The 25,597-nt window shown below is 38.5% G+C and overlaps 3 protein-coding genes across 6 annotated transcripts; 1 reads left to right on the top strand and 2 right to left on the bottom strand.

The window, feature by feature from the left end:
- Positions 1–509: 509 nt before the first annotated feature.
- On the bottom strand, positions 510–2,606 carry foxd1 (forkhead box D1). Its single transcript, XM_044333955.1, has one exon. It carries the CDS (start codon positions 1,942–1,944, stop codon positions 886–888), a length of 1,059 nt encoding a protein of 352 aa, XP_044189890.1. The 5' UTR covers positions 1,945–2,606; the 3' UTR covers positions 510–885.
- A 6,093-nt stretch (positions 2,607–8,699) lies between these two features.
- On the top strand, positions 8,700–18,280 carry btf3 (basic transcription factor 3). 3 transcript variants are annotated; one of them, XM_044333433.1, is made up of 6 exons: positions 8,700–8,780; positions 14,673–14,741; positions 15,356–15,469; positions 15,562–15,763; positions 15,922–15,978; positions 17,754–18,280. In XM_044333433.1, exons 1-6 carry the CDS (start codon positions 8,751–8,753, stop codon positions 17,798–17,800), a joined length of 519 nt encoding a protein of 172 aa, XP_044189368.1. In that variant the 5' UTR covers positions 8,700–8,750; the 3' UTR covers positions 17,801–18,280. The 3 variants fall into 3 exon arrangements, with proteins under 3 accessions (XP_044189368.1, XP_044189367.1, XP_044189369.1); XM_044333432.1 differs by lacking the exon at positions 8,700–8,780 and adding an exon at positions 10,920–11,022; XM_044333434.1 differs by lacking the exon at positions 8,700–8,780 and adding an exon at positions 10,973–11,086.
- Positions 18,074–23,467, bottom strand: ankra2 (ankyrin repeat, family A (RFXANK-like), 2). 2 transcript variants are annotated; one of them, XR_006398804.1, is made up of 10 exons: positions 23,355–23,467; positions 22,741–23,096; positions 22,421–22,579; positions 22,264–22,329; positions 21,898–21,995; positions 21,613–21,738; positions 21,411–21,477; positions 21,203–21,283; positions 20,014–20,372; positions 18,074–19,695 (listed from the first exon to the last, which is right to left on the bottom strand). XR_006398804.1 is itself a non-coding variant. In XM_044333430.1 (9 exons), exons 2-9 carry the CDS (start codon positions 23,039–23,041, stop codon positions 20,317–20,319), a joined length of 954 nt encoding a protein of 317 aa, XP_044189365.1. In that variant the 5' UTR covers positions 23,042–23,096; positions 23,355–23,467; the 3' UTR covers positions 18,074–20,316. The 2 variants fall into 2 exon arrangements, 1 of the variants encoding a protein (XP_044189365.1); XM_044333430.1 differs by having other exon boundaries at positions 18,074–20,372.
- Between the last annotated feature and the right edge of the window lie 2,130 nt (positions 23,468–25,597).

Below are 25,597 nucleotides of genomic sequence, written 5' to 3' on the forward strand. Positions count from 1 at the left end.
CATGACGCGCGCGCACACACACACACAGGCTTTCTGAAATGGGTGACACACTTTTTTTTTCTTCCCCCCCCCCCCCCCCCCCCCTCAAAGCCATACAGGTCCTCCCTCTATTTGGATTGTTGTTACTGTATCAGCTGATTAATAACACAATAACAACCTAATAAAATCATAAACACTTCAACTTAAGGTCTTGGCAACATTATTCAGCCTAAGTTCAACTCTGGAGTAGCACTGAGCCCAGCAGGCTTAAGTTTTATTTATTAAATTTATTTCCAAACAAACAAATTATATTTTTTTTTTGCAAAACGAAATTTATTCTTGTTGAAAAACAAACTGTGTAAAAATATCACACTTCAATTACACAATACTTGCCAAAAAATGTACAATGTTTTATTACTGAAATAAACACACACTGCATATTATAAATGTTTGACTTTTCTCTCTGTGTTTTTTAATACAAAGTTCAAATCAAAACCTTTAAAAAAATGTTTTTGATTTGCCAAAACTAATAATAAAAAAAAAAAAACATGTGTTTGACACAAATACATTATTAGCCTATTTTAAACATGTGATCATTTTTATAACCTGTCCATAAGTTATCCTGAGACGCCCTAAACTGTGACTGAAACGAATCACTTCATGGGAAATACAAGGAAAGTTCGTGGTCAAAAGCCTGATTCACACCGAAAAAATGAACATAAATATATCTTTTTTTTTTAAACAGCATGAATATAGGCACAAATAGTGTTTTTTTATGTCCATCATTCAGCTGCGTGCTATCAAATAAACATACAAAAATAATCCTACCTTCAAAGAGGGGCGTTATTTGTTTTTGTTGCTGTTTCTTTTTTTTTTAGTTTCTTGGAAAGTTTGTAGATAAGACATTTAACAGCCACTAGTGCCGCTGACAACTCTGTTTGGAAAGTTTTCAACCGGGTGTAAAACTGCTCCGGGATGGACGGTCTGCGGCTGGCTGGCCGCCGGAGGCCCCAGAGAGGACGGTAAGATCGGGACAACGACCGGAGAAGTCCTGGAGGGGCTCAGCGACCCTCCGATGATACTCTCTATGGAGAAGGGAGACCGCTGCGCCGGAGAGCTGGACTTCTGCACCGGGACCGCAGCCTGCACGCTGGCTGAACCCAGACTGGAGCTGAGCTGGGGATAAAACCTACTCCTGGCTAAGTCCGTGGTGGTGGGCATCAAAGACGGTGCGGGGATAATGGTTCCCGTGTGTGAATGTGAATGCCTGGAGTGCTGCTGCTGCTGCTGCTGCTGCTGCTGCTGGAAAGCAAAAAGCGCAGAGTGTGTGTGGTAGGACTGGAGCTGGATGCCGTATCCTCCGCAGCCGTACGGTCCGTACCCGTACGCAGCAGCCGCGGGGATAAAAGTGTTGTGTTCCCGCAGCAAGTCCTGCGCCTGCTGCCGCTTGAAGCGTTTCCTCCGCCTCAGAAAGCTCCCGTTGTCAAACATATCAGCCGATTCCGGGTCCAAGGTCCAGTAGTTGCCCTTGCCGGGGTTCCCGGGCTCCCTCGGTATCTTGACGAAGCAGTCATTGAGGGATAAGTTGTGTCTGATGGAGTTCTGCCAGGCCGGGAACTTCTCCCTGTAGTACGGGAAGCGGTTGCTGATGAAGTCGCAGATCTCGCTGAGAGTGAGCCTCTTTTTGGGGCTCTGCAGGATGGCCATGGTGATTAAGGCGATGTAGGAATAAGGGGGCTTCACCAGGGTGTTCTTGCCCGCCGGCTTGTAGGTATCCCTTGTGGAGGTGGAGCTGTCCAGGCACGGAGGAGGAGAGCCGGCCAGGAGGATGCCGTCGTGCATCTGCGCCACCTCGTCCACGTAGGAGCGCGTCTGGTTGTCCCCATCCTCCCCCTCGCCGACCACGTCTATGTCGGTCTCTTCCGAAAGGATGGAGGCATCCGACATCTCTGAGCTCAGAGTCATGGCTCACACACGGCTGTGCCCTCCGACGCCAGATGAGGAAGACGATGAGACGCGCAAGCTGCCCTGCCCTCCCTCTTCAAAAACTCATATGAGGAGGGGGAGAGGAGAGGAGCACGTGTCGGCGCCGGTGAGAGATGTCCCCCTTTTTACTCGCTATTTCCATATGTTTTCAGGGTTTTTTTTTTATATTGCCGACTAACGAACGGTCCAGTCGATGCCAGGCTGAGAAATGTGCCGGTAAACCTGCAAAAGGGCCAAATCTGAATCACAGAGGGGGCGGATCTTCGCTTGTTATTTATACCACCGCCCTGATCACATGGTGAGGAAACGTCACCGAGCAAATGAAAAGAGAGAGAAAAAAATAAATAACAAAAAGGTCTTTGAAAATTAACTGTGAGTGGTTTTTTAAAAAAAGTTTGGTGTGGCCAACATACTTCTTAGTGGTCATTCATGGTGGCCTATAGTCCCCATATGACTAATCTGAAGCTTTTATTCCGCCCCAGTATTTTGCGCAAAAATAGGTTTTTGGAAGTTAAAAAAGAGCTTTAAGAAAGTCTAATCACTGGTATGGTCAATCCTAACATCGAAGAAGATATTTTGATTTGTTTAGGCTTAGTTATTAGTTTTATATATTAAGGAAGTAAATACACATTTAGATTTTTAATTTGTAGAAACAATCCTTGTGATTTAAAAAAAAAAAAAGTTGTGGTATAAATTGACTAAAAAAGACAATATGAATACCTTATGAAGTGCGCACCATATTCAGGCAGCTCAGTTTGCGTGATCTGGTAGTTATCTAGATTATCCGCGAGCCATTTGTAATGGAAAAGAGTCAGCTGTTAACTCGAATCAGTCACGGGTCACGCAGAGCATGCAAGCCCCAGATATAAGGCCTCTGCCGCGCGTCTGGAGCACGGTGCTGTGTGTGTGTGGGGTGTGTGTGTGTGTATATATATTTTTTAATATTATTTTATTTATTTGAGTCCGGATGACAGAATTATTACGTCTCTTTGTGTTTAATAAACCAAAAATTTTAAAATTAGAATTTTTTAAACAAATCACATAAAAGAAAAGTGTTAAGAAAGTGTTAATTTTCAGTTTGTGTCAGTGTGTTTGGGCCTGTTAAAAACTATGATAATATATAATATATCTACTGCAGAACTGTCTGGATTGTGGATTAAAATGCAGCCTAAATAAAACGTGAAGTTCGCACATAACATGTTATATTCGTGTGTTATTAGATTCGGATTAGATTTGCCTTCAAATGTGACTGTTTGTGAGATTCATCTGAAAATATTTCAGGATTTAACAGCAGACCTGGTCCTACGTGTCTGCAAAGAACAATCAAAAAAGCAAGCAAGTTTACTAAATATATTGCAAATATATTACAAATATATAACATCTGCCGAGTTTAATCAAATTATTAAAAATAAACAAACTTATGAACATTTTACTTTTCACCTTTTCTGCCATAAAAATAGAAGTTATCAGTCAATTTTCATGAATGCAGTTGGGCTGAAAACATATTTAGAAATACAATAAAAATCTATATGACTTTATTTCACACTGATTCAGGTGCTCTGTGGCCCTCCAGTAACTTTTTTGGAGGTTCTCATCTGACGAGCGCCATCTAGCGGTGAACTTGTCTCACAATTAACAAAAAAACACTTTCTGGCCCATTAAAGATAAAAGCTGTTACAGCTGAAGGTGACACAACACAACCGGGAATTAACAACTAAATTTCCTTAAAATAACCAACTTTTAGTATAAAGTTCAGTATCGAGTAGCCTTTATCTTGTATCTGACTTATTACCCTGGCACAAAGCTCCAAACTTTAGCCTGCTAGTTCACATATAAAATAATCAATTTTTTATATATTATATTGTAAAATAATAAGAAAACTCTGAGTTAAAAACACAAACATTTTCTGTCATTTCTGTTTACACAGATTCTGTGATTATAATTAGATTTATCACTTCACTGTTTGAAATGGCAGACGAGTCTGCAGGATCATCACAATACACTTTATATTCATCATATTTCGCTTTTTAATTTGTGGGTAAAATATAGTCTGATGAAAAAACTTAATTTAGAGAGAAAAGTTAAATACAAACACTCTTCATTCTCTCTTTACATGCATTAATTCCCTCGTTTTTGATTAGAATAAAGTTATCAGTGTAAACGTAGCCAAAGAGAAAACTTGTTGCAACAACTTAGACTTTTGTTGTTATTGTTTTTTAAGCATTTGTCTTTAATTATTGTGTAATATATGTTTTATGTATTTTTATGTTTCGTGACGTTCAAGTCTACATCATGTTCTGTACCTTATTTTACCTGCATGGCTGCAGAGACAAATTTGACCTTGGGGACAATATATATATATAATATAATATAATATTATATTAATAATCAATAACTAGATAACCAGTTCGAAGCATCGTTTGTATTTTGTATTTAATGGGACATGATACTTCATGCATTTAGCTGTCAAAAACAATTTCAGTCTCAACTGAAAACCTCTTTTTAAAAAGCACGTGCTCCATGAAAGAGGTGTGTATTATATAATAACAGGCAAGTCTGACTGCCTGGACTGTCGATGTGGTGAATGCACAAACACCAAAAGATTTGTCAATTCAAATAGTCAGTTTTGTTTGTTATAAACTCTGTCGACACAGTAACCCCAAATGTTTATTCGTTGAATTGTTGTTAATTCATAGAATCTGCCCAAAAGTGTATTTCAGTCACAACTCTGGGAAGCCAAAAAAAGATATGAGATTAATGAAGTGTAATTGAAACTTGTATGAATGCATTATCCCTATCAGAAAAAAAATATATCTGCATTAAATGAACGAGGAGTGGTCTGGATGTGCACTTACAAGACCAGCTCTCGCTCGCATGTGTGGTAAACCACCTCTAAAGTGTTTCTAAATTCGCCCTCTGCGATCCGAGGGTGTTTCCGTGCCACGGGGTACCAAGAAAGCACTTAGCTGTTTAAACGCAATCCCTGCCTGTCTGCCTCCTTCCCTGACAAAACCCCCGAGTGTCACCAAATCGGGCCGTCTGAGAGGGGGGTCTGACGGGCATGTGATTCATGTGTAGCCTATCACATGCACAAAAGGCGACACAAGGTGCCCACAGAGGTACTGTGCGTGCAGCGCACTAGAAGTTGGGAACATCAAATTCAAACCGATATAAATGAGGAATAAACATATAAATAAACAAATAAACACAAGTTGAAATATTTCTCTACTGCTGTAGGTCTAAATCTCCGTGGGAAAATACAGTATAGCAACGTATATAATACACTTTTGAAGGATATTAACGCCACACCGTTTGATAGCCTGTACTTCTTTTGATGGAATATCTCCAAAACTTGGGAAAACCATTACTGAATAGCTTTATTAAACTTACCTGTTAATGTAAATGTTTACTAAACCTAACTCTGATATCAGTGAATTGACAGGTGATTAATTGTCGAGTTGATGACTGTAGTAGTGACAGGAAAAGTAATAAAGTATAAAATAAAAATAATAAGCGGTAATTTGAGCAGATCAACGTGTGAGAGGTGTGAAAGCTGTTGGAAGTGTGCATTTCACTCCTCATTTTATCCACTCCGGTGGGATATTTAAGGAACAATCTCAGCGCGTTTTCTTGCTATTAGTGTTCTAATAAGCCATTGCCAATCCACGCAATCTCTCACTCTACTTTCATAATATGTGGAGGAAATCTTCCCGCGCCAAAGTCCAACACATTTCTTAAAGAAAAAGTACCTAAAAGTTGCCAAAACTGCACCGAAGGGCCCTGAAACAGCCTCAGGTTTATGATCAGTCCAGGGGAGAGAAGGCATGTGATTATCATGGGGGTGCATGACAGAGGGATTAACTAATACATGAAGCTGATAATTGCTGTCATCAATTATTATTTCACATGGTATTTATGATCAAATATTAGTGTTGTCCTGTCTTTATTAGTACATCCGTTTATTACAGTATAATTGTAAGCCTGCTCCTTAAGATTTATTATTGTCTACTTACACCCACAAGAAAGTGTTTATTTTCATGTTATGTTTATTTACTGATATATTCATAATTGATTTGTCATTTGGTTTCATTGTCTGTTCCTTAAGGAGGAGGGTTTCCTCAGGACATGTGTTGCTCTGTCCAACACATTGAAACAAAAATGTAACCTTGTTTCATGATAATTAAACTGTATTAAGTGCTCCAAATATTTCCTTCAAATAAAGAAAATATTTAAACTAAATACCAGACAAAAAAGGGGAAAACTGATCTCACTGTATTAGTTATAATTATAACTGATAGGGCTTGTAAAGGCATTATTATAGTAATCTATTCATTATTTATTTTGCAGCTTAATGGTTTTTACACAATATGTTTAGAATAGAATATAATCAAGATTGCATGTTCAAATAATTCTGCCCCTGCAGAATAATATACTGTATGTGTGTCGTTTTAAATAATTTAACAGCTGTATGTAAGATTTTACATCGCGTGATCCTGATGTTGTGACATCCTGTCAAAATATTTGTAGGAGACAAAGTTTCAGTTGTCAGCATCACTGGCAGGTTTCAGTAAAAGTCCATCAGAATCAAGTATTCTTCCTATACTGTTTATATTATAATGTTCATCATTATACAAAAGGAAATCCTCAGAGACACACCTCTTTCTCCATCAGTGGTAGCCTCAATAGACCAGAATGCAATGCAGTCACAAGACAGGTTGTGTTTTGAGTAAAGGGCAGAAGTCTTACCTTTTTCATCAAGTCCCCACCTGTTCGAGGTGAAAGTGGTTATTAGTCATTATCCAAAGGACAAACAGACAATCTGATGATGTAAAACACTAACACACATGTACACACACATGTACACACACACACACACACACACACACACACACACACACACACACACACTGTGTTTTTGCACTTCATAATGAATCTGATCTAGAATAACAGGCATTGTGACAAATACTCCTGGTAAATTCAAAATTGAATAAAAAGTTTTGACCTACGAATGACCTCCTCTTTCTGCCATGACAAAATATTGTAAGTGGCTTAAACAAGGTCTACTCAGAGCAAAGTACAAGTCCTTTATAATTAAATTCATCCATCCAATTCAAACATGTTTTCTTTTAAAGGTGCTACAGTAAGAGGTAATCACATGAATGTAACTGTGCTCATCATGAAAACAATTGTTTCTAGTAATTTGGAAGTGCCATTATCACGCAAAAACACTGTACTGTACTATGTAGTGTAATGTGCGACATTTATCCTCATCAGGGTACGAGTCTATAATAAACTTCCTTGTGTTCTCTCCACATGTGCTTAACAGCTCAGAGTCTTGTGGCCACTCAACCTGTGTGTTTCTGTAACAAAGCTGAAGATCCATCTGAAGAACTATCAGCTGCAGTCGTCGGAGCCTCTTCTTCTTCCATCAGCAGTGAAGTCTGGCTTGTCTATTTTATTTCTTCTTTTTTTTTTTTTTTTTTTACCAAACAACACAAACAAACAAGGTGATGGACAGAAATCTCAGGGTTTGATTTTGAATTGCGCTTCCCTTTGAGGCATGCCTATAGACTGGAGGAGAGTTAAACAAAATCTTGGCCCACTTAGGCATTTATCAAAGGGTGAAGTTTTTTCCACAGTCTATGAGGGCAAAGACGAAAGACCACATGTGAAAGTTTTTATGTCAACCTGTAACATCATCTTCAGAATAGAATAAAAAGACTCTTACAACCTATAACCCCGAGGTCCTCTGAATGGTCAGCCTTATTTCTATATCGACAGGTGAAGGTGTCAAACTGTTGGTCCAAATGGGTATTACAGAAGTTGTTTTTTTCTGTGTGCTCTCCTCACAGGCTATCTGAACATCCTGCCTGGAGGTGTCCACCTATTAGCACTTTTTCTCCTTTAAGGACCCCTCCCATTTGGAAGTCTCGTGGCTGCAAATAATCTAAGCTAACGGGTGACCTCGGTGGCTTGAGTTGAGCTTTTCAAGCAGCCATTCTCAAATAATAAATCCTTCCTCTTTCACAAGGATAGACTCATAGGTTTGACCTGTGCTATGTTAATGTAGTATGAATTTCCATCATAAACACATCGCAAAAGGCTGTGATATCAAAAATGTTAGATTTATCATGCTAGTAGCTTCTTCTTCTGTTTTGCTATATGAATGGATTACCGAGTAGGCCCACCTGGCACATGACCAGGGGACCCCTTGGCCACATCTTCTGTGAAAAATTAAGGGCTGTAGTCTCTTGGTTGACTGGTTGATTAGTTGGTCGATATGCTCTCATCTGACCAAATTCTCATTGGTCGAATAATCTCCGTGTTACTTGTGTAGCCTTCAAGGATTAGTCCATTATTTCCTGCATTGGGAAGGACAGACTAACAAATTACCTGTGAAAACGGGGGTGTATTCAAAACACCCCCGTTGTTTTCACAACTTTGAACTCGCCCAACCTAATGGAGACTGTTAGGTCTAACTGTACTCAACGTTCACTAAGCATACTGAATGTTTACTGAATCGGTGTTTCTCCTATACTTACAAAAACGAGAACTCTTGCTAGGCCTAAAAAATATTTTTTAAATGCCAAAAATAACGCCAAATATTCAGTCACTCGGAAATCAATAGCGCTTGGGAGCCTTTGTGCCGGTGCCGATACGTGAGTCAACCTCTGTATCGTTGCCAGGGAAACCGTTGGCAGCGTATCTCCGTTAAGGAATAGCGCAGTACGTAATATTTGTGCGTCGAGAGTGGGAAAGACCGATCGACAGAGAGGTGACGGTGAATGCTAGCGGAGCAGAGGAAAAGGAGAGCAGTAAGTTGTCAGTCTGATAGTAAATGTACAGCACAGGCTACAGTGTAACAGTTAATAAATGCTGCAGCTTTTCAAGACCAAGAAAAGTAACGTCTGTTGTTTCCCCAACTGCTGGAAGAGTGAAGGGGGTTAGCTCCAAAGTTAGCAACAATGGGTTAGCCTAACCGGAAGACGCTATACAGAGCAATGGAGAACGGAAAGATGAGTGGCTGCTGAGTTCACTCTGTCCCTAACATCCAGCAACTTTAAATCCCCAAACCCTCAGACATGGAGGTTGCTGAAGAGGTACTGAAACAGCCTCAGGTTTATGATGAGTCATACAGAAGAAGTACTCAGATCCCTTACTGAAGTAAAACTAGCATTATCACAACATAAACTTACTCAATTACAAGGTAAGTTCTTGCATTTAAGATCCTACTAAAGTAAAAGTAAAGAAGTATGAGCTGGATATAGGAAAGAAGAAAAAACTGCTCTACCACACATATTTTGATTCTTTTTTCAGACTTTCAGATTTCACTTGTGAAATATTGGACAATTTTCCTCTTTGGGCCTCAAACAATTATTTATTTAGTGGAACTAATAACTCAAACATCTGTAACATGACAAGGAGCCAAAACTCCACACACAGATTACAGACAAAGACAAAAAGCTTGGGAACTACTAGTTTAATCTTTAACTTCAATGTTTTGTATTTTATAAGCTTGTCATATATTATTTATTTATATAAAAATAGTAGAATAAAAATAGACAATATTTCCCCCAGGATTATGGTAGAGTAGAAGTACAAAGTGGCATAAAATGGAAATACTCATGTAAAGTTCAAGTACCTCAAAATTCCACTATTGCTTGGTAAATCATGGCCTAATCACATTGTTCAGCATGTTTTGCCATCAAATCAGGATGCATATGGCTATAATATTCTTATTATTGCATTTATGATGTTAAATGAAGATAAAGACTTATTTTGATTTCATCATGAAACAGTTCATGCCAGGAGACAACAGAGCACCAAATCAAGTTGTGGCCTATAATAGGCTTTCTTACATTTTAGAAAGGTTAATAATATGCACACAAATTCCAGACATTGTTTATTCTCTCAACATGAGTCAGCCCAAGACCCCAACTGTCCCAACCCAAATCTTAAAGCATAGGCTCACAATTCTTCAAGTCTGTCTTAAAACAGCAGTCAGGTGCCTAAATGAACACTGAAAGAGCTTTTCCTCACTGTAATCATTCCTCCTGTTCACACCGGCTGTTAAAAGATTTCCTTCAAATGCACTTTCAGTGTAAGTGATGGGGGCCAAAATCCACATTATGTCCACACAGTCATTTTGTGTACAGTTTAAAAGTTTATCTGAAGCTTTTATGAAGCTTCAGCAGTCTGAGTTAGTCATATCAAGTGGATATCTGCCACATTTAGTCTTTTTAGCATCAGATTCCCTCTTTTCAGAAGTATTTATTACTCATCACTTATGTGCATTACACTATTAATCTATTTACCACTTATGTGCAATATTGCACTTGTGCACCAATGTGCAGTATAATGTATATTTGTATATATTTTAATTCATCTAATCTTATCTTTCTCTTCTCTCGCTCCCCTTTTTTTATAATTCTAAATATTTTACTATATACTCTGATTGGAACGTAAGCTTGAAAAAGACAAATTTCACTGCCTTCAATGTTACCACCCACTGTGTTGCTGTGCATGTGGCAATAAAAGCTCTTCTTCTTCTTCTTCTTCTTTGTGTTTCCTCATTTCCCTGTTGAGCTACGGTGGGAGAATAGTAACAAAAAGAGGGACTTTGGCACTAAAAAGACTGTAACGTTGAAAGATATCTACTTGATTTGACTACGGCTGAAGCTTCATATTAGCTTCAGATAAACTTTTAAATACATTTTTGAGCAAAAGGAAGCCTGTGGATTTTGGCCCCCATCACTGAAAGTGTATCATGAAGGGATCTTCTCATGGCCAACAAGAGGAATGGCAAGAAAAACCTATTTCATTGTTAATTTGAGCACCTGACTTGTTTTAAGACAGACTTGAAAAATTGTGTACCTGTCCTTTAACCTTTACATTTGATCGATTAAGATTGTTACAAGTGGTCAAAGCGTTGCCTGCAAAGCTAAACTCGGGGCACTCATGCTCCACCGCAGATTTTTTTTTTCTGCCGTGCGTCACTTCCTCCCTCCTCTCTTGCTTCCATCTTGCTCCCCGCATGTGTCTGCCGTTAGTCTACAGGTCAGTGAGGAGCTTTAAATACATTCTTCCCTGCACTGTTTCCCCCCCGATCTGACGGCAAGAGGTAAAGGAAAGCCTTTTCTCACTAGATGGCTGAACTCTGCCGCGGTTTGAAGCTAACGTTGCTGACGGTCATGGGCGGCTGTGGGTGACAGGCCGGCCACTCCACTGTCTCCCAGTTAGCTCACAGGCTAGCTAAAGTTAGCCTGCAAGTTATTGCACTAAAGCTAAACCACACCTTGTTTCGACTCAATGTTTGGCTGCATTAGTCAGCTAACGTTAGCTTAAACCGACCTGACGCTGCCTGCGGTGCTTTTGTGCTATTTTGTTTGGTCTAATTTACCACAGCCTTGTGTTAACTTACTTGTGTGTCTTCGCTTGTTGTGCTCAGTACAGACACCAGTTTAGGGAAAGCATTGGGTTAGCTGTCGATGGCTAACGGAGCGCCTGTTACTGGTACTCTGACAGCTCCTTACTGGCTTTTTAACGTCTGCTTACCGCTATGATTACAGTCTTAAGCGCCGACCACCACGGCTGCTGCCCCCTGCTTGTATATGTTGTTGAAGTAGGATGTTAGTTGTATATATTCTCATTTGTTTACACCTTTATCATTAGGATGCGTTGTTTCCATCTTCCCGGGTACACTTCAGAGATAAAAGCTAAATTGCAAACCAGTTGTGGAAAGTACTCTGCTTAGGGCTGGGCAATATATCAATACTATATCAATATCGTGATAAGAGACAATATATCGTCTTAGGTTTTGGACATCATAATATTGTGATATTGTCTTGTCCTGGTTTTAAAGGCTGCATTACAGTAAAGTGATGTAATTTCTAGCTGTTCTGTCATTGGCCTTTACCCAATTAATCACTATATCTACATTACTGATAATTATTTACCAAAAATCTCATTGTGTAAATATTTTGTGAAAGCACCAGTAGTCATCCCTACAATATTGTCATAATATCAATATCAAGATATTTGGTCAAAAATATGGTGATACTTGACTGTCCATATTGCTCAGCCCTAACTGTACTTAAGAATTTCTATTCGACTCTACTTTATACTTCCACTCCGTTACATTTGGAGATACGTTGGGAACCACTGGACTAAACTAGCTAAATGTATATAAAGTAGTTGAAAGTAGCTCCACCTCCAGCAGTTACAACAGTAACATGCTGCTTACACACTGATGCTTCAGTATTAACAATCTATAATAATAATATATCAGTCAGAGGTACCAAACCACAACTTTTACTATAGTACTTTATTTATATTTTGCTGCTAATACTTCTGTACTTTTATTTAAGTAGGATTTTTCATGCAGGAATTTTAATGGTAATAGAGTACTTTTTCTTTGCTGCATTGGTACTTTTTTAAGTAACAGGTACTCTGAAAATATAGTCTGTATGTAAGTGTTTGAGAATTGGCAGTATTATAGAACTGGTCAGGTGTGTGGTGATCCTCACACAATCAAAGGCTGATCATAATCGATCAAGCAATGTGTGCGGATAACTAAATAGAATTTTCTTCCATTTTCTACATTAATTTATTATCTAATACTAGACTGGTAAAAAGTGTGTTAAAAAGGTACAGATACACACACACATATATATATATATATATATATATATATATATATATATATATATATATATATATATATATATATATGTATATATATATATATATGTATATATATATATGTATATATATATATATATGTATATATATATATATATATATATATATATATATATATATATCATAGTATTAACATGGCTCTTATAGTACTATGGTAATACAGTATGTGTAGCCTATATGCACTGTAGTAATATGATCATGCTCTATATGGCTGGATGTCTGCTAGTAAAACCAGAATACATGGTGTAAAACCTACTTAGATTTCTTAAAGGTAGAGTCAGTGATTCTAATTCAATACATATGTTTTTCAAATTCAGTGACTATGTCCTCACGGTTCTCTAGCTGTCTGCTCCGTGTGTATACGCTGGTTCTGCTAACACAGTGGCTCGGACCAAGCTCACCAGAGCAGCTGTCTGTGTGAGGACATGATAGTTTCCCGTCTCCAGCAAACATTGAGTGGTGAGGAATGGCTGGTGAACTAGAGAGAGAGAGAGGCTGTGTCCAATTTACATTGAAAGTGTTTTCTCGCTATGATGAGCTTCCATTTTATCAATCCACACTGAATCCAAGACAGTCTCACAGAGACCCCCTGCTTTTTATGCTCTGAGTCTATTTATGTCGCGTTTAGTGAAGCGTAATCTGAGCAGGCAGCTGTTAAAATCACGCAAATATCTTTGAGCGAACTTATTAACTGAATCAATAAATACAATAATCAATAAATTCTTCCCGTGGAGCTGACATGCAAACTATTGTGGTTCAGTAGATTTCTGCTGTCAGTCAGCCTGGTGAAGCTAGTTTGTCCGGCCGCCGTCCTCACAGCTATACATGAGCTGCAGCTGACAGACGGCTGCTTCGGTTGACAGAAATGCTGAAGGCAGGTTGAGTGAGAAGTGGCGAGGCTGCAGAGAGGCGGAGAGTGTGGACGGACTGCTGTGCTCACATGAGACCAAATTCTTTTCTGTTCCTGATAAGGTGTGAGAGGAGCAGAAGTAACTCTACAGCTGACGCATCACTCTGGATTCTGCCATATTTCTCTTTTGGTCGTTAACTTGGCATTGCATGTCCATGAATTGGAGGGTTAGAGCTTTTAAAGGAACAGGAAGGGAGGGGTGTTTGGGTGTTGAGTTCAAATATCATCAATCTTTCTCCAGAATGACTGACTCTACCTTTAATTACAACACCAGAATGATTGCTAAGTTTGTGATTTTTGCCAGCGGGGCAGCACAATGAAGAATAAAAACCACAGGATCTGTTGTATAGGACTCATCTTTCCTTGAAGTAGCACAATTGGCAGCATGTCACATTTCATCAACGCTAAATGTGTTTGTGTTCCCCTCATTCATGTTGTCTGAAGGCTGGGATCAGATACACAGCCATTTAATTATGATGTGTGCTTACTGTTTGTCTTCTGGCTTTGATTTCCCCAACAACGTAGATTGTGTTTGCTCAATCAGATCAGAGCATCCAATTGGCACGTGAACAAACCAAACCACATGTGTGTTATTCACTCAATGCAGTAGCCTCCAGTGAGGCAAGTGCTTGTAAGTTAGTTGGAAGTGGCTGTCCAGCCACCCAATATCGTCAGAGTTTTATTACATTAACTTATTTATCAAGTCAAATCAGCATGAAAGGACTCTGGAGGATTATGTCACTCACATAATACAACGCTGATACATAATATACTGTAATAGTTTCTAATTTAATTTAACACTGTCAAGGATTCTGAGCTTTGAATTATTATCATCATTTTTTTGATGGTTTTGAAGATTTTCAGAAATCACAATTAATGCTGTTGATTTACCCCTAACATGTTGTGCTCTCTGTTGGTTTTAACCATTTCAATCCATATACATTGTCACGTACTGGTGGAATTAACATGTTGCAATATCACATAACTTAACTGCAAAATACCTGAAATTTTCATGTTAATCCCGGAGGCTGTCAGTGTAAACAACATCTGTGCTGGTGACACTAATGTTATGTAATGTCCTCTGTTTTTTTTTCAGATGAAAGAAGCAATTATGAATCAAGAAAAACTAGCTAAACTACAGGCACAAGTCCGCATCGGCGGAAAGGTAATGAACAAAATAAATCACTCAATTAAAAGCATCTTTTTTTACTATTTCTTAATGCTGTAAGACATGATTAGAGTTCAGGACTCAGCTGTCAGACTGTCACACATGGGTACACATCAACTAACCTGACAAAGGAAGTGAAAGTAGATACTACTTTGAAGAAAAGAAACTTAGAGAAAGATTGAAAAAAGAAATACTGTAAGAAATAATTGACGTTTGCTTGAGAATGTAGATGATGTGCAGAACTATTAGAACATCTTTAGTAAAATTTTAAAAAATATTTAAAAACTGGTGATATAAGTAAGACATTGAGCTCAGGGGCAACGTAGTTATGTACAGCTTAAGCTCTGAAGAAGTTTCTATGGCTAGTTTCTATGACAACCCGCAGTTTCATATTTTTGTAACACAACAGCAGTAATTTTAGACAGCAGTGTGCTGTAAGCCAGAGAACAAACTAAAATAAACAGATTATAAACAGTCATCAGTTTTTGGGCCAAATGTCTCATATCCAGCATACAAGTTATGTTGAATACACAACATAATGCATGAATAAATCAAGCTTCATTATGACTTGGAGGTTTACACAGAAACATATTTGTATGATTGTCCTGCAGGGTAGCGCTCGCAGAAAGAAGAAGGTTGTGCACAGAACAGCAACCGCAGATGACAAGAAGCTCCAGTTCTCCTTAAAGAAACTCGGTGTCAACAATATTTCCGGTATCGAGGAGGTAGGAATAAAACTTCTGTGATTCAAGGTGAATCTGTTTCGGTAACGAGTGTTATTTTGTTGTTAACAGCATACAAATCCGGTCTGTTGCAGGTCAACATGTTTACAAATCAAGGAACAGTCATCCACTTCAACAACCCCAAAGTGCAGGCCTCCCTCGCCGCCAACACCTTCACCATCACCGGCCACGCCGAGACCAAGCAGCTGACCGAGATGCTGCCGGGCATCCTGAACCAGCTGGGAGCCGACAGCCTGACGAGCCTCAGGAGACTCGCCGAAGCTTTGCCCAAACAGGGTCAGTGCGCAGATACTGATACCTGAACTCATGTCTGCCGAGGCTATAATGTAGCACATATCCCGCTATAGGCTCAGACTTTACCTCCAGCGTTTCCGGTAACTCGATCGTTTAAACGTGCTCTTCAAGCTTCTCACAGTTCTTTTCTGTTCTTACAGCTGTAGATGGAAAAGCACCGATTGCAACAGTAGAAGAAGAAGACGACGATGTTCCAGGTGAGTGCTCAGATGTCTTCGTTTTGCATTATATACAACTAGGACTGGGCAATTGATTGAAAAGTAACAGAAACCGACATTATGTCTCTCTAACCGACCTCATTTTAGTGATATCGATATGTTCGATGAAGTCATTCCTTCATGCAGAATGTCCTGCACCTGCAGTTCAAAGCGATGTAATTAACCTTACGTGTCAGGGAAGACAGCATGACTCAAGTGTGGGAGCAGTGCGGCGTGGGGGGGCCGGGTGCAGATGGGAACATGCTGGTACGGCTTCGTTCAACACGATACAGGACAAAACGAAGCCAAACAGAAATAAATTTGGATAATAGCAGAGTAGCGTTCAGGGGCGAGTGTGCGGCAGACACATGGTGAAGCTGAGCTCAAGACAGACAGACAGACAGACAGACAGACAGACAGACAGACAGACAGACAGACAGACAGACAGACAGGCGGGTATGCTGGACGTTAGCAGCATACTGTAACATAATGTGACAGAGAATGTTCAGCATAAGCCACAGTTTGTCAGAAAATAAATGTCTTTGCATTTGTCAAAATAATGTCTCTGTAAAAGATCTGACTAATTAGATGACATAAGTTATAAAATATAACTTATAATACTCATTTTTGACAATCACAAGATCTGTTAAACAGTCATATTTTACTTTGAATTCAGTGTTTTAGCAAAAAAAAATACAGAAAAGTGTTCCTAACTACTGGATATGGTAAATGAATATGACTAAGTCATTAGAGCTTCAGTGTGAGGATGGAGAATAATAAGATATTATTTGATTTAATCATTACTGAGGTAAACGTAACAATCATGATATTGATTTCAGGTGATATCGCTGAGCCCTGCATACAACTAACTGTCAGTGCGCAATAGTCTGTTCCACCATTCAAAATAAAATATCGCTTCACCATTTCTCATATGTAAGCTGGTCTCATTTGGCCATCTCGCAGTCTTATTTGGAAATTCTCCTTCACACTTGTCCATTATCGGGGGAGTTTTTTTTTTTTTTTCTTTCTTTCTTTCTTTCTCTCAGTTGAATAACCATGGCAGGGTTGCTTTTCTTTTGGCTCGTGAAAGGGGGTCATACAAAGGGGATTCAGCAATGACTTTAGATGATGGTGCAATGCAGGGTTTTGTGTTTGAATCTCATGTTCATTGTTTATAAGATCTTGAGATTCAGTTTGCTTTTCTTTGTGAAGAAAATGGGCCAAACACATGAGGTTGCTATTACAATAAGCTCAGCTTTTCCCAGGACTTCTCTCCCCGTAGCCCGACTTCTCACTAATGTAACAAACGATTACACATGTATTCAGCAATAGGAGCAGTCGAAGCTTGATGGCACGGGGTTAACAGCCATTGCCATCGTGTTGTTATTGGAGTTAAGTTTCCTTTTTGTTCTCCCACTGAAGGAACATGTTTACTCAGACCTTTCCAATTGTTTCCATTTTAACCTTCGACCCAACTTGGAAAGGCAGATTTCTCACATTTCATGGAGTAATTGAAGGCAACTTTTTGATGCTCCGCGCCATAATTTTTACAGCTGCTTTCAGTAGTTGCGAGGGCCTCATGTGTCAAGCACGTTGCAGCCTATATAGGAGCGGGAGAGATGAGCAAAGAATTGGGATTGCGTTACACCGAGTATCACATTTCAGATAAACACACTTTTCCTGAATTGTGCTCTGGCACCTCTGTGAGTCATTTGTGCAGATGCCTTTCTCTTCAACTCAAGTCAATTCACTGCTGAATCCTTTTGTTGTTTCAGATCTGGTGGAGAATTTTGATGAAGCATCCAAGGATGAGGCTAACTAGAGGGGAAAGTGGACTCTCTGGAGTGACAAAACTTGACAGGACCATGTGGGGCACAAGATGTTTTTCTGTCTATTTCAAGAGGTGGGAAGTTAATTGTTAAAGTACCTGAGAACATGGAAAATCCGTCAACCTCTGGCTGTGAGCGTTCTGTAACATGTGCAACACCTAGACAAAGTACTTGCATACTCTCAAGTGAATAATTTTGAGTATTTTTTTCTAGAATAGTACTCTGAAGTATTAAAAACTGGGGTAGCAGTATTTTTGTGTAAGGTATTTTAGTACTCATTCCACCTCTTCTTTGTCACCAGACTCTGTAAATGCTTGTTGTGCTCTGTGGTCTGTATGTCCAGTTACAGTGAGAGATTGTGTGTAAAATGTGGTGTTTAAGGCTCCCAATGTTTCCTCCACGTTACTGAACCTTAATTCTTTGTGGCCTCACTGAAACCATATCTGGAATAAACCTTTGCTACTGTCAATAAACAGGTAGAATTTCTGTTTTTTTTTCCTCCCCTCAAGGACAGTTTTCACTATTAATGCTCTACTGTAGTTTGATCAGCATGCTTAGGTGTGCAGGTTGATCTCAGACCTCATTACTTGGCTTACTTAGTTAAAGGAGCACTCCACTGAAAAGCGTAAGACTTCATTTAAGGAAAACGATAGCTCCTATAAGTATTTGCAGGTACAGTATGATGGAGTAGAGACAGTGATCCACTTTAAATAAACAGACATGACATAATCATACATAATACAAAATGAAATGTTATTTCATTCCTGCTTATTTTCATGATTTCGAGCCATTTTTATTCAATTCCAGCAGTATTCATTTTAAAATGTTCTTTTTCTCTGCCAATTGTTTCATTTCAAGATACCAAATTCCATCACAAAGTCTTTGTCAATCAAGACAAACAGGTCAGAGCCAGGAATGTGATTGTTGTTGCTTTGGTTTGCATAAGCAACTTAGGAAAAACGTATATTTTCAAATAAAACAGGCTGGAATCGAACTAAAAATTTTCTGCTGTTTAAGGATGCAATAATTATCTCAAGGGAATAATCCTATAGTTTTACATCCAGTAATGAAGACTTCCCTCCTGCCTTACTATCTAGTATAATAGTTAAAGGCTGCAATTAACAATTATTTTCATTATTAGTTAGTTTGACGATTATTTTCTCGTCTGTGAAATTTCAGAAAAATAGTGAAAAATGTCATGAAATGTTATAATTTCATGGTGGCTTCATCTTCAAATGTGTTGTTAACAAATTCCAGATATTCAGTTTACCGTCACGTCTGACAAAGAAAAGCAAATGTTTAGCAGTTTTGCTTACAAAAATTACTAAAACAATTATTCGATTATCAAAAGAGAAGACAATTAATTTTCTGCTGATTGATTAATCGACTAATTGTTGCAGCTCTATAACACTTAAATAAGAGTTTATTCTCCCACGAATTTGATGCTGTTGAATGCAGTTTAAAAAGATTTACATTTTTTTATTAAATAACAAGCTTCATTTCAGTGACTATAAACAGTGGTTTGACCTTTTTTTGACTTGCAATCAGAAACATTTCTGTACAGTGTGATGATGACTCGTACTAAGGTCAATACAAGATATTGATACACCATTTATGACTGTAAGTTACTTAGAAACCACAATAAACTTGTGGAACATTTCAATGAGGTGCAAGTTCTTTTTAAAAATTCACAAACACATCAGTGGACATTTAGCATCACAATCCAGAGAAACAAAACAGACACATTACAACACAATGTCTAAATTATTTAAATAAATAAACTCAGTACGACAAACAAACATCTTCAGGATCAACGCATCTTGGCAGCGTCATAAAGCGCACAGTCTGGTTCTGTAAGAAAGTATCTTCAATCCACCTGCTGTAATCTCTGAAATGTGTTTACAGTGAAAAGCAGACAGTTTACTTACATGAGGCAATTGATCTTATTACATTAAAAACCTGTTAACTCTTAAATTTTTTTAATTATAGTTAATAAGTTAATTAAAAATTGCCATGACAGGAAAAGGATGGAGCAGCTCCTGACAGCATGTGATGTAATTTATGACATTAAAAGGCTCAAAACAAAACTTCCATGTTTAATTAAATCAAAATCAAGCCTGAACTGCACATTTGGCAGCATACAGGTGGAGTGCAGTGCATGCTGGCTTGTAGTGAGGAACTGTGCTTTTTTTTTTTTTACACTCACCTTTACATTTTTGTTCTTTAAAATTCTGTCAGTGAATCCTGATCAAATCTGCTACTCCACATTCACTGAGGAAAAAGTGCTGAGTAAAACAGTTTGAAAGAGGGTTAAAATAAAATAAAAATAAAAATCACACAGCACTTATCTTCATATGCACCATGCCCACAAAATAATGTTGATGTGATGCTGTTGAAATATAACTTTTGTGGAACAAAACATTCCTGTAGGCTCATAGCCTGGGCATGCTACATGATTGTCCAGAGCGCAGCATCGTCCCTCCAGTATGTTTTCCTCAAGCTTAACAGTTCATTCTCTTATTCCCATCAGCAACTTCAGTAAATGTGCCTCCATCACCTGTTGAACTAAACAGAGAAACACACAGTACTTTACTCAACAGAGTTGTGGTCGTTTGTTTTCAGTATCGATTCATCTGCAGAATGTTTTCTCGATTGTTTTGTCTGTAAATTGTCTGAAAATAGCGAAAAACGTCCGTCACAATTTCCTAAAGCCCAAGATGATGTCTTCAAATTACAGGTTTTTGTCTGACCAACAGTCCAAAATCCACAATTATTTCCGTATTCATATTACAATGATATGAAAACACAGAGAAACCACACAAAAAATCCCCACAATTGAGAAGCTGGAACATATAAATGTTTGGCATTTTGCTAGAAAAACACCTACACGTTTTTTAACTTCTAAACTGCAATAGCTGATTTTATGGACAGGAGCAGCACCGTTTATGTTGATATGGCGAACTTAACACATCCAGCACACACGGAGAAACATTATCATTCATTTAGTCGTTTAGTCGTGAGTCGTATCTGTCCACCTGATGAATGTAAGTCAAATATTCACTCTCTTTCTGCTCTCTATCAACTCCTGAGGGGAAAAATCTGGCAGTTAAGTTGTTGAATGTTCCACTAAGCTTGTCGCTAACTGTGTCTGTTTGCTGTTCGGTGCTGAGCAGGTAGTGTACAGCAGGTTTTTAGAGCTTGTTCTCCGTAAACAGCTGCCTGCTGCGGCTGAAAACAACACTACGAGAGTGGTGAGAGTGAACCAAACACTGAAGTTACACAACAAAACAGCTAAACTATGAGCAGAAACTCACTATGAGGCTCCGTTAAGCTGAGGGGAGCTGCAGTATAATAGCTTTAAATGTAGGTTTAGACTACGGGTTTGTTTTACATACCATTCCGATGACCCATAGCCACCGCCATGTCCATTGCATTGAATCCAGAATCTGACTCGATGGTAGGATCAGCACCACTCTCTGGAAGACATACAAACAAATTTTAGTTATTATTATTCCTAAAGATATAAATCCATATATCCAAATGAAGTTTTTTTAAAAAAAAATACAGCCAGGTGATACTTTTGAGAAAAAGATTAGTCCTCACCTAACAAGATTTCAACACAGCGTACATGGTTCCCATGGACAGCGTAGAGCAGAGGGGCTCCACCATTCTGAAACCCACAGAGGCAACATCACATGAGGTCACATTTCATACAGAGATGAATAAAAAACAAGTGAGCGAAACATCTCCCCTGCTGTCATATCGGTGTTTGCTGAATGAGCAAATAAAGGCTTAGTATTCTTACCCAGTCATATTCATTGACATCGACACCACAGTCGATGAGCATCTTCACAATATCGGTGTATCCCTTACTGCAGGCCAAGGACAACGCGCTTTCCCTACCTTTGGCCAGGAGGTTGGGGTCAGCACCCTGAGGTGAGGAATGATGCCAGTAAATAACCAGTAAACCAGTAAATAAATAAAGGAGAGCACCGTCTAAAAATGTACAACAAAGGTTATTCTGAATAGCACATGAAGCATGCACTATAAAGTATGCTATGAAATCTTTTTAACAGATGTTTTTTCATACATTTTGAAGCAGAAACTCGACAACAGCAATTTGTCCATGTGCAGCTGCCCACATCAGAGGTGTAAATCCTTCCTCATCTTGTAGATTGATCACAGTCTCTGTTAATATGATACATAAAAAAAGATGAAAACAACATAATCATCAGGACAACAATTAAAACATTTTAAATACTACTTTTCTTCATGTTTATTTCACTATGTATGCAAAATATTTATGTTAGACAAAAAAAAGTCTGTATAACTACTATGTTATGCAAGTTAGATTGATACAATAACACCAGTGGTTATAACTACTGACTGAGATCATTTCACCACTGCATAACTATGCAGAATTATATGTATTTGACAAGCTGGATGGGCCGTTTACCTTGTTCAATCCTGCTAGCCAGAAAAACCATTTCTCCTTGGGCTGCCAACTGATGAATGGACAAAGCTGAAAGGAAAAAAAAAAAACATGCACATGTTATTAATTAGCATCTCAACTCATGATAACACTTTTAGAAGTTTAAGTTAAAACTACTTACAATGCACCAGAAGAGGTGTGGAAGAAACTTCGTTGCCCCGGTGTTTATTGGTGAGTGTGGTGGACTGCTTGATGGGAGAGAAATGTTTGGTGGTGGATGGTGTGTATACATGACGCACTTGTATGCCCGGAGAAGGTGAGGTCTGGATGTTGCACTCAGCTGAAAGAGAAGGAAAACATTTTGTGGCAAGAGCTGCAACAATAAGTCTATTGACAAATGAATCACCAACTAAGCCCTACAAGTAGGCTTACATTAGTTACAGTCAGACATTAAAACAAGATAACCATGGCACATTGAGTTATCTTGAAAGTTGGGGTTACCTTTGAATAAAACAGAAGCCACCTCCAGATCAGAGTTGACCTGGTCCTGGATGTTCTTGCTGTCCTCCTCGTTGAGGGACTTGACGAATCTTGAGCAAACATTCATATCAAAACGGTTTGGCAGGATGAACTTGATCCCCATGGCCACATTTTGGGTGCCTGGGTCATCTGGGCTCGCACCCACCGACTGCTCAGTCTTGATGGCACTTATATCTGGCATTACACAGATCCCCTCCATTTCCTCAGAGACCAGAGGACAGTCAGCTGTCCCATCTGAGGCCGACACGGTAACGCTGTCCATCTTTGGATCTCTCACTGAGCTGTCACACTGAGATTACACTGAAGCTACTGCACGCCTGAAATGCGGAGACATGTTATATTGAAATCACAAAACGATATCAAACAGCTCGCATTACAATTAGTGTGAACATACCGAACACTGGCTGTTAAATATCAAACAACGTCTGTTAGCAGCTGTTAGCATGCGGGCTATTGTTATAGTAACCTTACACCCGTCAAACTAATAAGCTGATGCTACTACATTTGAACACGTAAAGACATTAAAGCATAAATGCCAATAAAAAGCATTTTCCTACAAAAAAGTCATTTCTTACTCGATAGGACATTGTTTTTCTTGGATATCCTCATGCGGTCATCCGTCTTTTTTCGGTGTTTTGATATATCTACACGCATGCGCAATTTGTCGCACAAACAACGGAGTGCATCTCCATTTAACCTCCCCCATTTTTTATTTAGTTCCGGAGCCTCTAGAGCTGCTGATGCTGGACAGATAAATTAATTATTTTTGATGAAACAGCTCATACACCCATCTATATATTTGTGTAGTTAAAAACACAGTACTTAACACACTATTTTAATTCAACCAGTGTGGATCCTGGGTCAAAAACACACCTAATTCCAGTGGTGGAACAATTATTCAGATCAGTACAGCAATGTAAAAATACTCCATTATAAGTAAAACTCCTGCGTGCATGAAAAATCACATTTAAGTAAAGTACTAAGTGTCAGCAGCAAAATGTACTTAAAGTATTAAGGTAAAGGTAGTGGCTTGGTCCCTCTGACTGATATATTATTATATGACATCATTAGATTATTAATACTGAAGCATCAGTGTGTAAGCAGCATGTTACTGTTGTAGCTGCTGGAGGTGGAGCTAGTTTCAACTACTTTATATACAGTTAGCTAATTTAGTCCAGTCGTTCCCAACCTAGGGGTTGGGCCCCTACAACAGGTCACAAGATAAATCTGAAGGGTCATGTGATGATTGATGGGAGAGGAAAGAAGAAGTTTGGATACAAAATTTGTTTTCGGTTTTTGCACTTTTTCTCTAATTTCTGATTTTTAATGAAATATTTGAACATTTATTGAAATGAAACCATGTGAGAAGTTTAAAAGGAAAAATCAAAATGTGGTGGAGCTGTTAACAACTCATGGACATCTGAAATGTGACCCTGACTAAACACTGCTTTTTTTTTGACATCAAAAGCCAAAAACGTTGGAAACGACTGGTTTCATCTTTAACAATGTGTTGTATTTTAAAAGCTTGTTATATTATCCATTGTGTCAAATCTTCATCTGAAAAGTAACTAAAGCTGTCAGATAAATGTAGTGAAGTAGAAAATACAATATTTCCCTCTGAAATGTAGTGGAGTGGAAGTATAAAGTAGCATAAAATGGAAATACTAAAGTAGAGTACAAGTACCTCAAAATTGTACTTAAGTACAGAACTAAAGTAAATGTACTGAGTTACAGTCCATGAAACATTCATACCATATGATAGCTGAAACACTTAATATCATGATATTGCCTTATCATTAATACAATGTGAAGGGTTTCTATTATCAAGAATCATCACTCTCCAGAACAGTTTGCCTTTTTAAAGGGCTACTCCACCAATTTAGTATTGCACTATCATAGGACTGAGGTACTCACATGAGACTGCTTTTTAAAATACCCTTAAATATTGCTGTGACAGAGGTGAAGATATCCTGACTTTCAGTCTCTTGTATGGGTAAAAAGCCCCAAACACTGGCTCCTACATTTCCCATAACACAACTTGTTGTTAAGACAGATACTGGCTGGTAAATGCCCACATCTTTAAAGCTACACACCTCCAGTCTGTAAAGCAAGTTTTTTAGAGTTCAGAAAGCCCCCTCAAGAACCACAAAAGACATTATACAACTGTTTTCACAGGCTAGAGCTAACCCTCAGGAGTAACTCAACATTCATGTATAAAATTGTTGGAGGTTCCCGTTAAAGACATGTGTTATTGAAAACACATATTAAACTCACACGGAAATGTACATTTCTGTGATGCATCAGGAAAATGATAGAACTTCAAAATCAGTTCATTAAAGTGTTTCTCCAGGAAAATAAACAGTAACCTCTTTACAAAATGACAGACGGAACAAAGAGGAATATTAAATGCTTTAATTTACAGCGTTAACATTAAATCAAATATCAGCCTGAATCTTGAACTCTTGAACTGAAACTTGACTCGCAGCACCCTTAACTATTTTTCACAACTACATTTTTACACTGTGAGTAAATGGCTTGATAGAGGATGTCATTCGTCTTAGTGAGCATTTTCAGGAAAAAATTGGTTAAAATGGATTTTAGAATAACAACCTTAATGTGTTTTAGGAATAAAGCAGTCATTGTACACCATTGCACTTCCACTTTAAGTATACAACCCAGCTACTGAAGCCAGCAAATTGCTGCACCCATCATTATATTTCAATTTCAGCCCACAATTAGACTCAGTGTGCTTGAAGAGGCCTAATTTCTTGTTTTCAGACATCTTCGTGTTTTCTGCCTTTCTGTTTATGACACTTTA

Source organism: Thunnus albacares, chromosome 18, assembly GCF_914725855.1.
Source record: "Thunnus albacares chromosome 18, fThuAlb1.1, whole genome shotgun sequence".
Taxonomy (NCBI): Eukaryota; Metazoa; Chordata; class Actinopteri; order Scombriformes; family Scombridae; genus Thunnus; species Thunnus albacares.

What these genes read in the sequence shown, in the direction of transcription:
- ankra2 (XM_044333430.1), bottom strand. Translation starts at nt 23,041, where the DNA reads ATGGACAGCGTTACCGTGTCGGCCTCAGATGGGACAGCTGACTGTCCT. An exon ending in CACACCTCTTCTGGTGCATT is followed by an intron (nt 22,330 to 22,420) that starts GTAAGTAGTTTT and finishes TTTTCCTTTCAG; the next exon opens with CTTTGTCCATTCATCAGTTG. An exon ending in GGCTATGGGTCATCGGAATG is followed by an intron (nt 20,373 to 21,202) that starts GTATGTAAAACA and finishes TTCTCTGTTTAG; the next exon opens with TTCAACAGGTGATGGAGGCA.
- foxd1 (XM_044333955.1), bottom strand. Translation starts at nt 1,944, where the DNA reads ATGACTCTGAGCTCAGAGATGTCGGATGCCTCCATCCTTTCGGAAGAG.
- btf3 (XM_044333432.1), top strand. Translation starts at nt 10,924, where the DNA reads ATGCTCCACCGCAGATTTTTTTTTTCTGCCGTGCGTCACTTCCTCCCT. An exon ending in TGTCTGCCGTTAGTCTACAG is followed by an intron (nt 11,023 to 14,672) that starts GTCAGTGAGGAG and finishes TTTTTTTTTCAG; the next exon opens with ATGAAAGAAGCAATTATGAA. An exon ending in AGAAGACGACGATGTTCCAG is followed by an intron (nt 15,979 to 17,753) that starts GTGAGTGCTCAG and finishes TTGTTGTTTCAG; the next exon opens with ATCTGGTGGAGAATTTTGAT.